Below are 18,880 nucleotides of genomic sequence, written 5' to 3'. Positions count from 1 at the left end.
ACTCGTATGGAATGAGCATGCATAGACTCGATTTCTTTGTAGATTTTTACATTAACTTGAAACAATACAAAAGGAGTTATGCCACCTAACGTCTATGTCAAAGTGAGACTCAAGGATCATCCTAAACTACCTTAGATCATTTCTAGCATAAATCACATCATTTATGCAATTTAAACAACATAGAAACATGTTATACAAAGCAACAAGATATAGGTTGTTAAAAGTATCAACTTGCAACTTAAGATACAAAAACAACTAAAGTGGGTCATGCCACCTAACGTCTATGTTTTAATGAGTCTAAGGAATCATCTTAAGCTACCTTAGACCGTTTCTAGCATAATCACGTCGTTTATGCAACTCAAATAATCATATGGAAACATATTATACAAAATATCAAGATATAGATTCTCAAAGTATTCAACTTGAAATCTAAAACATGAAAATAACTAAAGTGGATCATGCCCCCTAACGTCTATGTTCTAATGAATTTATAGGATCACTCCTAAGTTACATTTGAAAATCAAAACACAAATCACAATATCGATGCAATTTAACCAACATTGGAACTTCCAATACAACGCATAAAGCATGATTCCTCTAAGTTGACATCTTGAAACTCAAAACAGAAAATCAATTAAAGAACAACAAGTTACGATATCATCTAGTTATCAACTTGAAACGAAATGCGAAATCAAACAAAGTGGATACTTGGACATCACGCCGGATCAGACCGACACCATTGTTACTTTAGGGTTACTATCCCATGGGTAACCTCCCTATGTGCGCACTAGACTGTAGAGGGATAATCCCCCGTACTAGAACCATGTCCTAGCCCTAGTCAAACAACGATATCCCTAAGTTTCCAAAATCAACAAGTTATGCAAAAACGTATATATCAACATGTATATACAAGATAATCAAGTATCGACCATGCACAACCGAATTTGGAAACACATACAATTCAAGCTCTAAGTCCACAACTACTGAGGCATGATAAATGTCGAATTTTCAGTGTGCGATTCGTTACACGCAATAACAATATATCTTAACATTGAAATCATAAACTCGTGAATCTAATACAAGTCCAAAATTATGATTTAAACATATAACCAATGTCAAACACATGATTAAATCATTAACGCTATAGAAACGGAAATTAATTAAATAAGCTAATTAATTTCTCTAAGTTTCAAATCTCAATCAAATGATCCTTAGTTAACACATGTTAAACAGCATTACATGGCCACTACATACATCCATTCAAAATCTTAATTAAGCCAATGGAACAACAAAGTAGAATTTAATTAAATCATGATAATTAAATTTCTAACTTCTAAAGTAACTTCAAATGGTCCTAAATTAATATATGCTAGTAAACAAGTCCTAGTCATTTCAAATATCAAGTTTAAAACTCAATTAAGCCATTGGAACCTTAAATCGATTTTAATTAATTCATTTAATTAAAATCTCTAGATTTTTATACTCATCTAAATGATCTCAATTTAATGTATGTCATACAACATGTCAAGAGTTGATTTAAAAACATGATACAAGTCAATTCCATGCAAGATACGGCTATGAGTATTAAACTTTAATACTAGAAAATAATTAAATAAAAGGTTTAAAAATTTAATCAAATGTTCTCGATTTAATATATGTGAAAGTATATGGCATGCACATTAATAATATCAAGTCAGAAATCCAATGGAGTGAATAGTACACATGGAATAAATTAATTAAATATTACTAGATTTTAAAACATTTCTGATTACTCTTAAATTCACATATATTAAAGAGTATGCTAGGGCCTAATATAATATGACAACACACATTCATTTCAAGCTAGATAAGGCCACATGAATTAAACTTTCATTCAAGATAAATATTAAATAAAAAGTTCAATACTTATTCAAATGCTTTTAATTTAATATATGTCAATGAACATGTCAAGGGTAATTTAATAGCATGCCACATGTTTAAACCAAGCTATAACCAACGGGAAAAATCAAATCCCTCACAAAAAAAATAAATAATAAAATCTCTAAATTTCGTATCAAAGCATGTAAATAAGTTGCATAAACATCACTAGCGTGCAATACATCAAGAATTATAAACTATAACACCCTCTACCTCAATTTGAGATGAAAATCTCAAATCCCCACCGAAAGAAAAGTGCTCCGAATCCGACGATACTTCGGGGTTTTGTCAAGAACAACACGATGAACAAGCATCCCAATGAAGCCCCATGAAAATCACAACTTGACTTCAAACCTGAACTCACAAATGGTCAGAAATGGGTTCTAATAGGGGGGAAAGGTGCGCGTCGTCAAGGCGAACAATAAACGTTAAGACTCGAAGCTTTTCATAAAGGAAAACAAGTGGAAGAGAAGAAAGAGTGAAGGCAGCCCCTTGGGCTCCCATGGCTACTGGCTAAGAGGGGGAGGAAGATGATGAAAAAGTGACTTTTCACTTTAAGACATTCTATTTATAGGAAAACCATAAAAGTGCCCCGAAAAGGTCCCACCGGGTCCGGAAATGTGGAATTTGAGCAGATGCACTCAAACGGTGAAACTCTGTGAACAAAAAAGAACCGAAATGAGAAAATATGAATAACGGAAGAAACGTCATAAAAAATCAAGCTCCGAGCAGAAAGTTATACCCCGAACAAGTTCAGCGGAAACCGGGGCCAGAAACCCTAAAACTGGAGAAAAACGACTAGACCAAATGTGAAAATGAATCCCGTACCAGGATCCAGGCTCAAAACGAGGCATTTTTGCAATAACTCTCATAAATTGCACAAAGGCCCCTCCAAAAAGTGAAAACTGCACTAATGACCCAAAATGAAAATATCTTCCAAAAATATTTTCTTAAAAACCCCTAAAATAAAATATCTTAAAAAGATATTTACGAAAAACACCCCAAGAAAAGAAAAAATTTCTGAAAAATTATGCATCCATGCCTCTATGGACACCGGAGCAACCAGAGTACTATCTACAAAAGTAAAGATACGTATTTCGTGAAAACCACTTAAAATAAAGGTACGTGAAGTCAAAAACCAACTCCAAGCATGAAAAGTGAGGTTGTGTCAAAAAAGTGACAAACGGGGAAAAGACAAAATAGGGAAAATGACGAAAAGTGAATAGTGTCCAAAAAGTGAAAATGTGAAAATGACTCAGTCCTTAAAGGAAGTTGTCAATCCAAATGAAAGACTCTCAAAAACACTTTTCAAGAACTCGAGACGACACTAAGTGATGAGAAACAGAACTCTGAAAAGAAAATTAAACTGAAAAAAATTTATCCGTAAAATTTCAGAAAAACGAAAGGAAGGTAAATAACCGGGTCATTACAGCCTTACTGGGAGCAAAGGCGCTTCTTAACTTCTCAGCCACCAGTCCAAGATCTCTCTAAGTTTCCCAAGTTCCAAGTCCCTCACAGCCGCGAAGACCCTACCTTCGTCTCGTGCTGTAACTAGACCTATAACATTTTACAAGCGAGCTATCTTGGGCTCTAGTATATCGAGACCTTGTAAGAGCCTAGAAGAACCTTTGTGTTAGGCCCTCAATTATCTTCAAGGTTTGGTAGACCTGGTATGTTGCCAAGGTTTGGAGTGTTCGAGGGTTGAGCCTTCGAGATTTAGTGGGCTTGGTGTGAGGCCAGGGCTTAGGGCGCTCGAAGGTTGGACCCTCGAGGCTTGGTGGGCCTGATGTGACGCCAGGGCTTGGGGTGCTCGATGGTTGGTCCTTCAAGGCTTTGTGGGCCTGGTATGATGCCAAGGCTTGGGGTGCTCGAAGGTTGGACCCTCGAAGCTTGGTGGGCCTCGTATGATGCAAGGGCTTGGGACGTTCGAAGGTTCGACCCTTGAGACTTGGTGGGCCTGGAATGATGCAAGGGCTTGGGTGCTCGAGGGTTGGTCCTTCACGGCTTGGTGGTCTTGGCATGATGCCAGGACTTAGAATGCTTGAAGATTGTGTTCTCGAGGCTTGGTAAGCCTAGTTTGGTGCCAGGACTTGGAGTGCCGTGGGTTGAGCCCTCGAGGCTTTGGTAAGCCTGGTGTGATGCCAGGGCTTAGAGTATTCGAGGGTTGACCCCTTGAGGTTTGAAAGGTCTGATATAGTTCTTTGACTTTTCAACTTGCCATGAGCTACTAGTTGGGGGATTATGTTGACTTATCAAAGTGCCATGTCAGTATTTGGTAAGTGACACTCACAAAGTTCAGCAAAAAGTGCTTGAATTCCTATCAAAAAAGAAAGAAGCATTTGAATTCTGTATTTTACGGTGGTTTCAGAAGATTAATTTCACTTCAATCTCAGAGGTTTCAGAAGATAATCAACTTGGTGATTCCGCAAAGGTAACTTTAAATTTCATTTCGCAATTCTTTGTTTTTTATTTTTCGGTAAATGTTTCGTAATTCTTTGTTACCAACTGTTTGGTTGCGGTTTTGGAATTTACTTCTCTAGCTTTTGATTTCAGTGTTTCCTATTTAATTTCACAATACAATGTTGTCTAGAAGCACTGTTTGGTTGTATATTTTTACATTAGGACTGTGCTTATAATTTTGCATCCATATATTAGAAATATAGTCCTACACTACTCAGATGTAAATTTTTCCTGCTCATGTGATTAAGTTGGATATAAACTCAGTTGAGTATCTCAGTGAAAGTGTTTTCTTCTTTAAGATTTTGAGGAATTGCTTGTTGGGGGAAATTTATTATTATTTTTTCTTTGTGATATCAATCATATCACACATAAAACAACTTAAATTTGATAAATAAAGATCTTGGAATATTCATCTTACATCATGAATAACATATAAAATTACAGATAAAACAGAAATAACTATAGCATATGCAAGCACCAAGTATATACAGATTAAATATATAATGATAAAATATGGAATTTAAATGATGTAAAGTAGATAGTAGAAATTGAGAAAGAAAATCTGGCCTTTGAGATGGAGAGCCATTGTCCCAAAGTCACTATATCTTCCCCCCAAAACAGGTACTGGCTACAGCGATACAACCTTAGATGCTTTTAATGATGTCTCCTTATGAGCACATTCACAAGAAGACTGATATCAAGTTGTAAAATGTGCGTAGGAAGAAAGGAGGATATAGCATGAGAGGAATAGTAATTTCTAAGAGATATCACACCACATATGGAATAGTAGTCCTATGGTAATTGATCCAAAGACTCAATGTAACATGTAACTTGTGCAATATGTTTGTGTGCTAGCTGCAAAAATAAAAGCCCCAGTAAACTTAAGTTGAATTGATAATAACTAGGGCAAAATGGGTCACAACTTATCAACTTGTTCATATCCGCCCGCTTTTTAATGATTTGGGTAAACCATATTTAAAATGGGTCAAAAATGAGTTGGGTAATTTTTAACCACACTTAATTTGAGAGTCAAAATGGATTTAATATTGCATATTTCACCTATCACATAATAAACACACAATGCACATTTATTCTATATTGAACTCAACTCATTTCTCTCTCTCTAAAATTCTCTCACGATCCTCTCTCTCTCTAAATTCTCATCAATCCATTCTCTTTAAGTTTCTCTCTCTAGAAATTTTTCTCTTTCCTTCAATTCTCTCTCTCTAAAACGAGTCGATAAATATTGTTGAGTTTGAAAAAAAATTTATTTGTTATTAAATAAAATTTTATAACCTTTCGGGAAAAAAAAAATATAAAATATAAAAATAAAATAAAATTTTAAAAAATTAAAATTAAAAGAATAATTAAAAATTTTAAATAATTAAAAAAATAGTTAAAAATAATAATTAATGGGTACACAGGTTATAACGGGTTGACCCTATGCATTTTTAACCCGCTCATTTTTAACCCGTTCTCAAGGAATTAAATATGGGTCTTAACTCATGTTTAATCCGTCCATTTTCAACCCAACCCAAACCTGACCCAACCAGCCCATTTACCACCCCTAATAATAACCTTCACAACCTGCTCATTTCTTGCTCTTTTCTTCGTTCAGCCATTAATTTGGCAGGGCTCTAACAAAACTAAGTCCACCACCTTTAACTTGTATGTAAATGTTAGATAATTGGTATCTGATAAAAAATTTGGGCATCATTTAATATATTCTAATGATGTTTAAAAGCTTATCCCTAAATGCCAAATAAGAAGAGCATACTTCAGGTAACAACAAAATGATCCTGTTTTTTTTTTTTTATGTTTTGAAAGGTAAAGATTCATTTCAAAATCGAGGGAAACACAATGTGGCCCAAAAGGAGCTGGCACAATGCTAATTACAATGAGGCCAAAGCCCAATGGAAATACATAGAAGCCCATAAGGCCAAAGACAAACCATGCCTAGCACAATGGAGCACAAGACCGTTACAGCCAGCGGTTACTTTCCGTTTCAGCCAGCGGTTACATGCCTAGCACAATGGAGCACAATGAAGTTTGAATAATTCATATTATCTGGTGGTTAAAAATTAAAATGTGTGTTATCCAGGAAAAAAAAAAATGTTTTTGTGTGATCGTTGTTATCTTAAATTCTTAATCGAGTCTAACTAACTGTTATTATGTGATCATTATCTTAATACAAGAGTTCTGTCTCGTATTATGGTTAAGGGTTCAGCACCCCGAATAACTAAACAACAGGCAGCGTAGACTGAAACCATTTGATATGGTCTACAAGCTAACAAAATGAATACATATTTTATAAACTTGGGGCAAGAATTCTCTAGTTAGAGAGCTACAGATTTGGACACTAAGGTGATGTGATCAGTACTCCTTTAGAAATGAAATAGTCTATGAAAATAAAATTAGAAACACTAAGTTTCCCTAATTAAAGACAACTGCAATTACTTTCTAAAATAAGTGTGATGTATTATGTATATAAATATATTACAGAAAATATATATAGAGAGAGACTTCAGAAGTGGAATGTTGGAAAATTAAATCAAATTTATGAACTAACTCAAGTGTGGAATACATGAACTATCTCATTGGGAAACTAAACACTTGTGTTAAAGTTAGTGTCTTATTTATTGTCTTGTATTTTGTGTCTTTTTAGAGTCATATATTAGTGTCTATAAATACATGTTCTTGAGTTCTTTTATAAGCAAGAAGTGAGAGACATATATCAGAATTTGAGAGTTTTATATAAAAGTTGAGTGTGTTCTTCTTCTTCATATTAAGTGTCTCCTACAAATTGGTATCAAAGCCTCCTATATATTGGTATCAGAGTCTCTTACAAATTGATATCAAAGTCTCAATGATTCTATGAATCTGAAAGTATGAAAGGTGGAGTGATTTTGAAGCGTGAAGCAAAATAGTATTATGGCTCGTGAAAAATCGATCAATTCAAAGAAGATTCAAGAAGGAGGTGATTTTGGCACCGAAAAATGAATGAAAAATTAGTTCTCTTAAATTATGCATATTTGAGCAATATAATTTCCGTTTATTTTAAAGCATGTGATTTATGGCGCGGTGTCATAAAAAAATCCAAAAAGTTGTTAGCAAAACAAAGTTCCGAAAAAAAAAAAAAAAAAAAAAAGAAGTGGTACTCAAGATATTGAAGAATGCAATTCATGAAGAAGTTTGGAAACATATTAAAAATTTACATTCTCAAAAGCTTGAATTTATTTCTTCATCTAATTATGAAGTCCAATCATTATCTGTTGAATATTGGTTCCCAAATTACGATGAAGATGGATTTTTTAAAGAAATAAGTTGGGAAGATGAAAATGAAGAAAATTTTGATGAGATGGAAGAAAAAGAAAATTTTGAAAGGTGGAATATATGAATATAGAATTTGATGAAAAAAGCAAAAAGATACAAGATGAGAAAATGGAGACTGTAGAGTTTAGAAAAGAAGGAAGAGAAGGGGTTGATGTTGATGAAGAAAAAATATTCAAAGATGAAAATGAGAAAGAAGAAAAATTAGATATTGGAGACACTGAAGTTGTCACGAAAAAAAAAAAAAAAAAAAAAAACATAGGAGTTGAATTTGGTGAAGAAATTGGAATATCAAATCTTGGTGAAGAAATTGGAATATCAAATCTTGGTGAAGAAAACAAATGGTTTGAAATTCTTTGTGAAACAAAAAAGTGTTGCACGGAATATGTTCAATTGGGTGATCTTATCCAAGAAGGAAATTTGAAGAATTTTCATATAGAATATTTCTCAAGTGATGTGACATGGGTGAACATTGAATCATTTTTTGATTTAAATGAGCAAGTCAAAAGTAAATTCAAGAAGTGTGGAAATTTTCAAGTGAATCTCAAGAACAACATTGGAAATTAGTTTCAAGGTCAGGTCAAGAAAAGTACTAGAAGCATGAAGAGGACAAGATACAAAGCTTGCACATCAAATGAGATTGCAAAGAAGATTTTTGCATTTGAAAGCATTGGAAATTTGATGTTTGCAATGGCTACAAGACTCAATATAATGTTTGTGGGGAAGATATAATCCCTTATGAAGTGAAAAGAAGAAAAGTGGAAGGAAGTAATGAATGAAGAAATCAAAGCTATTGAAAAGAATGGCACATGGGAGTTGATTAATCTATCACAAAACAAAAAGCCTCTTGGTGGAAACATTTCGCAACACAAACCTTGCAAAGTTAGGAATGAAAAGCAAATTTGATTTACAGGAGGCATTGTTGGAAAATTAAACTAAATTCATGAACTAATTCAAGTGTGGAATCCATGAACTACCTCATTGGGAGATGGAATGCTTGTGTTAAAGTTAGTGTTTTATTTATTGTTTTGTATTTTGTGTCTTTTTAGAGTCATGTATTAGTGTCTATAAATACATGTTCTTGAGTTATTTTGTAAGTAAGAAGTGAGAAACAAAATATATCAGAATTTGAGAATTGTATATAAAAGTTAAGTATATTCCCCTTCTTCATATTGAGTGCCTCCTACAAGGAATAACTATCTTTAATAAAGATATGAACTGGTATCTTTAATACTAAGAGAATGTTAATTTGCATATCTTCAATACTAGTGTAGAGTGGGCAGTACTGTGATAATTTATATGTCATAATAGCTTAACGACCATAATGAAATCTGCATGGTTGATCACGTAATCACCTGTTACAAGTGATTATAATACCAGTCAAATATAAGCAATCAAAAAGATCATTCAAATACCAAAAGGAAACAATGACTTGTAAATTTACATTCATGTTAGGGTGCAATTCAGCCAGACAATTTTAATATTGCTGTCTTACCCATTGTTTTCATCCTTGTAATTCATTAACTAATATTTTAATATAATAAAAGTACACCAAACAAATGTCTGATAGGCTTGTCCACAATAGTTGTTGAAAGCTCAAAAGGAAGGGACAAGTGAGAATCTGAATGGATAATTGAGACCAAACAAAACCTTGTAGACTTATTCTTTGAAAGTGTTTGTTAGAGGACAGGACGGAGTCAGGATTGTAAAATAGAGGGGTTAAAGATAAAAAAAATTTGAAGATGAGCACAATAAAAGTTGTAAAATATTTAAAAAATTTATTATAAAAGTGAGATATGGTAAGGGTATACTGTGTCCAAGTAACTAGATTATGAAATCGATCATTTTTTTACTTAAGATCCGATCCGAGAGGACCTAGAAACCTAATTTACCAAGTTTAGATCTCAACTTAAAATCAGGTATAAAAACATGTTTGTTATCTACCATTAAAGTACCCATTGGAATTCATTTTTCAGGTAAAAATAAAATAAAAAATTATCCAATTGAATCTTTAACATCCGTTTAACTATTAATTGATAAAGGTGCTTAGATTTTGAAATAAGACTACCCATATTCTATGGAATATAGGTTTCTGTCCTAATTTGAATGAAAAGTTGGATATTTCCTCACTTTCTAGTAGTTGTAAACTTTTTGAATTGTAGTTTCTAATTAACATAATTTATACTCTTGCTTAAGGGGGAAAAAAAATCAAAGATAAACATAGAGAAGAAGAATAGTAGCCGCATATAGTCTAGATAAACACATGAACAGTTAGGCTGATAGGAAGAAGAAGAATAGTACTACAAATTGATTGCATATGCACTGAACTTATAGCCCAGATTAGTCCATTAATAGTTCCTCCCTTGTTAGAGGGTGCAGTTATGAATCTAATGCTAGTAAATACATTTTGTGGCTGATAATTCTGGGCGGAAGAGCCTCTTTTAGAAAAGCAAAGTCGGAGAGAGAGAGAAAGAGGAGGGAGAAAAAGGTGTTTAGTGATAGTGGTGTAATCCACAAAACCTTGACCTCGCGCGCAATACTTAAAAGCAATTATTTGGTGGAATCCACCAAATTTTATATAATTCAAAATTTGTTGATGATTGATGCTCTAAGCAAATTTTATATAATTCAAAAGTGTTTAGGGATAGCATACAATTGGTCAATGTGCATAAGCAAATTTTTTCTAATCCTTGTCTCTTATTTATGGATTCAAGGCATATCGCACACACGAATATGTGCAAATATGGACCATCTTGATGCAATCTAGTCCTGGTGCACCCTAAATATAATATATGACATGCTTAGGCGTGCAAAATTAAATAGAGTCTCATGATTAAAATGCTGCTTTATGATTTTTACCTTAAATGTTGGCTAATATCAGTACTCCAATTTAGCTTTTACTTAAGAACTCACTCTTCTCTGTAGTGCAATTGTCACTCAATGCAGGACATATTTCTATTGCTGACTGATTAGTCTAAAAACCTACTGACTGCTGTTGAATTGAGGCTTTTCAACTTGAGCTTTTAATTAAGTATACAGAATATATTCATATAGGTTTTATTTACAAATTGTTGGGTTATATATAGGGGTGTCAAATGAGCAGGTTGGGTCGGGTCTGGATGGTGTTGAAATGAACGGGTCAAACATAGGTCAAGACCCATATTTAATCCGTTCAAAACGGGTTAAAAATGTATAGGGTCAACCCGTTATGACCCGTATTTTCATTTAAATACAAATTGATCAAGGTTTCTATATATATATATATATATATATATAGGAGCCCTAGCATTATTCAGCTGGTATACAGTTCTAGTATAAAATATTCATTGGTGGTATGTTTTTTTTCTGAGTAGTTTCCTGTATAAAAATGTCTAAAATAATGAATTTCTCCCATATTGTCTTGCCAACCACTTGCTTTCTTTATAATGCATGGTGAATGGTTAACTCTCTTTGCATCAATTGTTATTTATGAAAGTGGGTGTTTATTATGTTGGATGGGAAGTATATGTATGTTTATGTTTGTGTATTTTAATAGATCAAAACTGGATTAATTTTTTATTGGAATGGTTCCAGAGTCTAAAATTTAAATGACTTAAAAGGATAATCTGAAAATGGATTAGTTTGATTGCTACACTTGTACAATGCCATAATAAGAAATCAAATTTATGAATAGAAATAAGATCCAAACATGAATATTTTCAATCAAGTCAACCCATATTTTATTCAAGTACTTGCAGTACTCTACCCTCTCTCTCTCTCTCTCCCTCTCTCCTTTTAGGTGCTCATCAGTACTGTTTAATGGTGTCTCATGGTAGGGGGCAGTGCTCTGGCACATCATAATGCCTGGTAGTTCTTATGGTTTTTCAATGAAGGCCTTTGAGGTTTCTTGGTGCAATTCATGCATATTGTACTGACACACACATGGTACCATGATTTTGGTGAGATTATGTTAATGATAACTTGGAACAAATCATTGTTATATATGCATTTAGACATTCTTTTACCCCGAGTCTGGTTCAATCCACCTTTAATCCCTTTTTTTTTATTGCCCCAAAAACCCTTTAATTATTGCATAGCAATCTCCATTTGCCTGCCACAGTAGATTTTAAAACCATATGTTGTTAAAGCTCCTGTGATTAAACAATTTCACTCTATAGAGTGGAAGCCACATTGTTGAATAAGTGAAATGCATTAGTTGTTTGCTCTTGAAAGATCAAATCCCTTGGAAATTTTTTCAGTAATTGTTCAATGCATGTGAGACGGGAGGATTGTATGTGTCCCATTATGAATTATGGGGTTCTCTAAAAGGTCCGCAACGCCACCATCATCGGGTCAAATAAAGGATTAGATGGGGCAATCATTCGTTCTTAAAATTAGCATTGTGCTTTGAGCTTCGACTGAATCTGAGTTTGTTTAATGATGTTTTCATGAAAATTTCAGTGATAATATAAAAAATTACTTCTTTGCTGTAGGGAAGGAGGGGACCTCTTGCTGGAAATGTGGAGCATGACTGTCACCACTTCACAAAGCAGAGAAATTCCAAGTCCCCCTGCAAAAAATATAAATACAACAAAGCAGAAGATAAAAGCGCCAGAGAAACAATCACATGTATTGCTTTTCTTTATCATATCTTATTGTTCACGATCACCAGCCAATAATCATTGCACGAATGAGAAAACAGAAAATTTGTGTGGGACCGACCCAAATGCCAGTCAATTAGTGGTATCCAGCACCTCAAAACTCAACCAATCAAACGGTTGGACTTCCATCAGCCCACGATTCATTGATTGCATTTTTCATTCTTCTTCTTTTTGAAACTTTTGGCAGTTGGGATTATAAATTTTCATGTTTTCACCCTATTTTTTCCCTGTGGGGTAATGGTGATTGATGATGAAAAAGGTAGTCAAGTATTATACATTCAGAGGTAAGCATTTGAATTTACCTTTATTAGCATTCCTTGAGCATTATTATGAGATGAACTAAGTGGAGTAGAAACATGATCTATGAAATGGGGCATGCACCCTCATTCTTAATAGATATTTTATAAATAAATTTTTGTCATAAAGTGAGTGTCCCATAAATGTGAATGTCGAGATGGATATGCGTTAAAGATCGGAAAGGATAGAATTGGAAATGATCATATTCGGACTATAGTTGGAGAAACATCAATTAGAGATAAAATGAGAGAAATTTGGTTAAGATGGTTTGAACACGTGCAAAGAAGATCTTTTAAGTGTGCCGGTTAGGAAAAATGACATAGTCGATATTGAGAGTAATATCGAGAAAAGAGGAAGACTAAAGTTAATGTGGGTAAGGTAATTAAAGAAAGATATGTTAGCATGTGAGAGGGAATGGAAACATATGATTTGTGTAACCGAGTAATTGCGAAAAACTTGCTTGTTGCTATACTAGTATTGTTAAGGACTGAATTTGAAATTTGAACACGGGCACCTCAACTTGGAGAGCTGGGCAGTCCACCAACTAAGTCACTCCCCAAGATTAAAATAATATTCTCATGTTTCCCGATCCAAAATTTTACTATTGCACAAAGATCAACTCCCAAAAACTACCTAGAAATAGAGATCATATATTTCATCAAATAATATAAAAATCAACCTAATAATGAACCAAACTAGTGTGAAAATTATGATTATTTAGCAAACAATCCTGAAATTTTTAGTACTACCCACTCCATGCTTAACTTTGTTCGCTATCATATCAAGGCATGCAAGACTAAATGTGATAATTCCTTTTTCTCTTGGTTATGCTTTACTTAATGAAATTATACTGAAGTCTCTAATAACATTAGACACAAAAGGTTATCATGATGGTTAAAAGGATAGAATTTGTTAAACCTTTGGAAGGGAAAAAAAAAAAATGCAATGGACATTTATTGTGGCACATTATAATCACAACAATAGTGTTGAGTTCCTTGAAAAAGACATGTATATAATATTACTATGTAACTTATAAGAAGTCAGGTACCCCAAGGACACCTACCATGTTTGGTGGTAGGTCCTATAATTATATGAAATGTACTAGTGTGGCGTGGTAAATGATATGATGTGGTTTTTAGTGCAATAAATGAAGAATGAATCTTTGTGGCTCTTGTGATAGATTAGCATGTGTATGAATGAATTCAATAAAAACATCAACAGGTGACTTAGGAATATCAGACCTTATTAATCTAAAGAACGGCAAGGATAGCAAGGATCTTTACTGGCCTACATTTTCTTCTCTGTGTTAAGATTATTTATGTTATTTTTATATTCATAATAAATTTACATTCTTACTTACCCTGCTAACGTTATGTATTATGTAACATCGATACGAACATATACATAATACGATATGAATACGTTAGGCACGTCAAATTTTTAAAAAGTAGGACACGAATACGGTGTGAATACGGCTACATAACAATATAAATTTTTATTAGTATACATTTTTAATTCATTTATAATTTTTATACGAAGAGTTGCTCTAAAATAAATTAGAAAATAAAATTATGTCATTATTGTAATAATTTTTATATCATATATACCATTATTTTACTACTTTGTCATGATAGTATTTATATTATTTTTAAGATTACTAGGTAAACTTGCATTAAAAATGTCTGCAAAGTGTCCGAAAAGTGGCGGTGAAGTGTCTGGGAAGTGTCGGTGAAGAGTCCGAAATAATAAAATTAATATTTATTTAGGGACACGTATATGAAGTGTCGGACACGTATTCGAGGAGTGTCGGTGTCTGACACGAATACGACACGGGTACGGCTCCTTCATAAAAATATCTGTGCTTCCTAAGTTATGTATTTCTCTCATAGATACTTTTTAAAGGCGTGGATTGTGTTCTTTGTGGTAAGATAAATAATCCAAATACATTGTTCAATTCAAAAATACTTTGTTCTAACCTCACGGGGTGGTCGTTAGGGGGAAACTTGGTGTCCCATTGTTGGGAAACGTGTAAGTTTTAAAAAACTTTTGAGGGATTTGCAATCATGGATCTTGATTCATCACATAGAGACAAGTTTTATATAAAAACAAATAAAAGATGATGTATAATTCAATAAACAGATTGAATACTTACATTAAAGGTCTGAGTAAACCTTTTTAATCTTTCGTCTAAAGTGAATATTCTCACTTATTGTAGATCCATTTAATAAGATCATTTCTCCTTTTTCTTGATTATAATCTTCCCTTTAGGAATCACCAATATGCCTTGATGAATGACCTTGGAATCTAGGCTTGTAGTAGCCACATTTTAGAAGAGAAAACAAATCCTAAAATCTAGAGAGAGAAAGTGTATTCCTTTTTCTTGTTCTAAAAGCCACCCCTAAATTATACATAGACCCATGTATATATAGGCAAAATAAAAATAAGAATAAGGAAACAATAAATCATTCTCCATTTCTAAATCAACTTTCTCAATTCTAACAGGACTCCAATATCAACTTGGGCTATTGGTGAGAATCCTTTTGGGCTTACTATTTTCTTAGCTCCTATAAATTAATAATTGGTCCGGTCCATAAAATCATTGACCCAATTCAATTAATTCATAAATTAATTTCTACTCCACTAAAAGAAATTAATTGCACTCCAATTAAATAGTAAATAACCTTTAAGTCAATGTTGCACTTTGACTCCTCTATGCATAATTATTTATCGGATAATTAAAGCTATCAATCCGACAATATAATTAATATAATTATTTTGTTACCTTTAATTATTTCTGACTCGATCACAATAAAATATTTATTTGACAAAAATAATAATTTAATAAATAAATATATATATAAAACATTTGTCTAAAACATACGAAAACTTTCGAATTTAATTTATGATCAACCATAATCAAAACAAAATAAATACAAATAACACTGATGCAAATATTGAGAATATAGACCTCTAACTATTAATTACATAACTATCCAAAGTGTCGATCTAAGGATCTCGAGATATTCGCCAAACAAATTAAAGTAATTATTAATTAATAAAAGAGTCTATACTTCTCTCATGCTTGAGAGTCAAAAGCCATGACTGTGATAGAGAGCAATTGCATACGACAGCTCTCGCAATATATCTCAATTTATCGTGGACTCGGTTCAAGTCTTAACTAATTAAATGTCTATCTATAATTACCGACTTTGAACCATTTATGATTACTAATTTATAACATAGTATTAATTGCCATTACATACATATATAAATATATCTTGTAATCAAGTGGACACAATCAATTCTATAATGAATCGAAAAATAATACATTCCATTCACCAATTGTATAATACTTTAATAATAATATTGAGATAAGGAATCATGACTTTTACAATCCAAAATTAAAATTTGCTATGCTAGGGCACACATATCCTAACACCCACATCTCCATATAAGTATCAAGTCTCAAATTTCAACATAAGGGTAAACAATTAAAATATTAAGAAAACTTAATTTGAACATGAGGGTAAACAATTAAAATATTAAGAAGACTTGAAACCTTGTTAAGATTGTAATCGAGGTTTTCTTCTATATATGATAATGGAAATGAAGTCTGAAGATAGTGAGTGTTCAAATTTTTAGAAAGATAAAATTATATATTTTAATTAGTTTTTTTTTTTTTTTTTCGAAAGATATTTGGCACAAAAAATTATTGCAAACAAAGTAAGAGAAATTTTATTATAAGGAATAAATTTTAGATTAAATTACTCACGGTACGTATACCTTTCAATTTTTTAAAGAATTTTAAACTTTATTTTTATTTTTTTTGGCAATATTTAGATATTATATTTTATCAATATTCAATATTATTTAAATGTACACTTTAAAGTATTTTAAAAAATATATAAATATTTACGAAATATAAATAAAGAGGCCAGCAGATGCTATAAACTCTGGTATTTAAAGAAGGTAGCGACGTGTGCTACGGCCGAAGCCTTTTAACTACCACTCTCTCCCTTCGTTGGACACCAAAACCACCACCACCATCATCATCTCCCTCACCCAATTCCTAATATCATCATCTCTCTCCCCTCTTCTCTCTCTGTCTCTCCCTATATATATACATATATATACATACAAGCCCGCTTTATCCGATCACAATTTCTTAATCGACCAGTTGATTTGATATTGTCCGTTGGAGAAAAAAACCGACAATTGAGTTTCTGAAGGTGAACAATCTTATCAGATGCGTTTTTTTGTCCAATTTTCTGCTTTCTATTTTCCTTTCAATTGCTACAAAGATTAGCACTTAAATAATTTCAATTTCTTAAAAACCAAACTGATCAGCCTCTTATAGTTGTTTGTTAATCTCAGAGTTTATTTTCGACTAATTCGAATCCATTTCTCTGATTCCAACAATCTATTCACGTGATTGAATCTACAGGCCTTCGTCATCGCAGTGTATATACAGACACAGAAACGTGATCGGCTCGGATCCGATTTGGTAAGCTGAATCAACGGTTTTGATGGCGTCAACAATGATCTCGAATGCTGTAGCGAACTCGGACAGAGTTCGCGAGTCTATGAGGAAGAAAAAGAAGAAGAAGAGCCAAATCAGCAGAGATCAAGCTCAAAACCCTAACAACAATCAAGCTTCGATCGAGTGGAAGTCTGAAACACAGCAACAAGTCTACTCTTCGAAGCTCGTCCAAGCTCTCCGGCAAGTCCGGCTCAGCTCACCTCCCCCGGCTCCGCGGCCGGGACGCGCCGTGCGCGAGGCTGCCGATCGAGTTCTGGCCGTGACTGCGAAAGGAAGGACCAGGTGGAGCCGCGCGATCCTCAAGAGCCGGCTCAAGCTGAAGTTCATGAAGAACAGGAGGCAGAGAGTGGTTGCGACTGCGACCACTCGGTCGAAGAGGCCGAGAGTGAGCATTCTGCGGCTGAAATCGAAGAATATACCGACTGTTCGGAGGAAGACTCGGCTTCTCGGCCGGTTAGTCCCCGGTTGCCGGAAAGAACCGTTGCCGGTGATTCTAGAAGAAGCCACTGATTATATTGCTGCTCTGGAGATGCAGGTTCGAGCCATGTCGGCTCTCGCCGACCTCCTCTCCGGTGCCTCCAGCTCCAACTCTAATTCCAATTCCAACCCCTCTGTCAGTCAGCTCGATTCGAACCAGCCTCCTGCGAGCTGATCATCTTATTTCTCAATTTTTTTTTTTTTTTTCTGTTTTTTTTTTTCTTTTTCTTTTTCTGTTTTTTTTTTTTCTTTTATTGTTCCTCTCTTCTGTTATTTCCTTGTTATATACATTATCCTTTTTCTCTCTTTCTAAATTCCTAATAACTACTAGTTAAGTACTATAGAGGATAAATTATGTAATTAGAAGAATGATAATAAGTTCAAAGAAGACATGCGGAGATAATTTTTGTCTTGATAACTAGAATCAACTCATCCCCGAGTCATTTTGAAATCGTAAATTTTTGTATTATGAGCTGATATTGTAATCAGTTGAAAATGAACACAACTGGTTTCTTTTTTCAATTTCAAGGTTTGTGTTATCGAATTGGCAACTTTATTTTCTAGCCTTCGCTTTGAATTTTTCAGGTAATTTATTTATGGAAAAGCTCTTCCAAATTTTGTTTTGATTGGATTGAAATTTTTATAGGCTGTTGCATCACTTGGCTAAAGCTATATCTACTTAGTTAGCCATAACTATTTTATTTAGTATTTATCTAGTTGATAATATGATATATGAGGATGCAAATGAGAAAGATTAAATTTTTTCTTGATGCAAAATTGCTCATACAAGTTAACAACAAAGGATAAATTGTTTTGTGAACGATTGTACGTTTTTAGATATGCTAACACAATTATGCATATTAGTTAACACTCTATCTTCGTTTTAAGAAAATATATTATCTAAACTATTGCCAATTGATCATACTTCGGTTTGTTTTTTCTTAAATATGGTTTGATTTTTCTAAATATTCGATTCTTAGATTAGGAGTCGTTTTATATTTGATGAGGGATGGACCCAGTAACCCCTCTAATTTTTTGATACTACCGATTTTTTTTTTTTTTTTTTTAAACCATACATTTATGAAATTTTCATATAAGCCCCTAAAAGTACAAAAAAATCTACTACCGACACATAAATTCCTGAGTCTGATAGATAAGTACCAAAAAAAAATCTACCATTGCTCTCGGCACATAAATTCTGTCGCTGTATTTGATAGAC

The 18,880-nt window shown here is 33.3% G+C and overlaps 1 protein-coding gene across 1 annotated transcript; it reads left to right on the top strand.

Moving 5' to 3' along the window:
* The first annotated feature begins 16,604 nt into the window (after positions 1-16,604).
* LOC132290217 (transcription factor bHLH148-like) lies at positions 16,605-17,967 on the top strand. The gene is made up of 2 exons (XM_059790063.1): positions 16,605-16,873; positions 17,089-17,967. The coding sequence occupies exon 2, from the start codon at positions 17,171-17,173 to the stop codon at positions 17,834-17,836; it is 666 nt and encodes a 221-aa protein (XP_059646046.1). The 5' UTR covers positions 16,605-16,873; positions 17,089-17,170; the 3' UTR covers positions 17,837-17,967.
* The last annotated feature ends 913 nt before the right edge of the window (positions 17,968-18,880 follow it).

The sequence above is a fragment of the Cornus florida genome, unplaced genomic scaffold, assembly GCF_030987335.1.
Source record: "Cornus florida cultivar Cherokee Brave unplaced genomic scaffold, ASM3098733v1 CherokeeBrave_3.0.0_Hap2_Chr01, whole genome shotgun sequence".
Taxonomy (NCBI): Eukaryota; Viridiplantae; Streptophyta; class Magnoliopsida; order Cornales; family Cornaceae; genus Cornus; species Cornus florida.
This window is presented reverse-complemented; position numbering and strand designations above follow the sequence as displayed.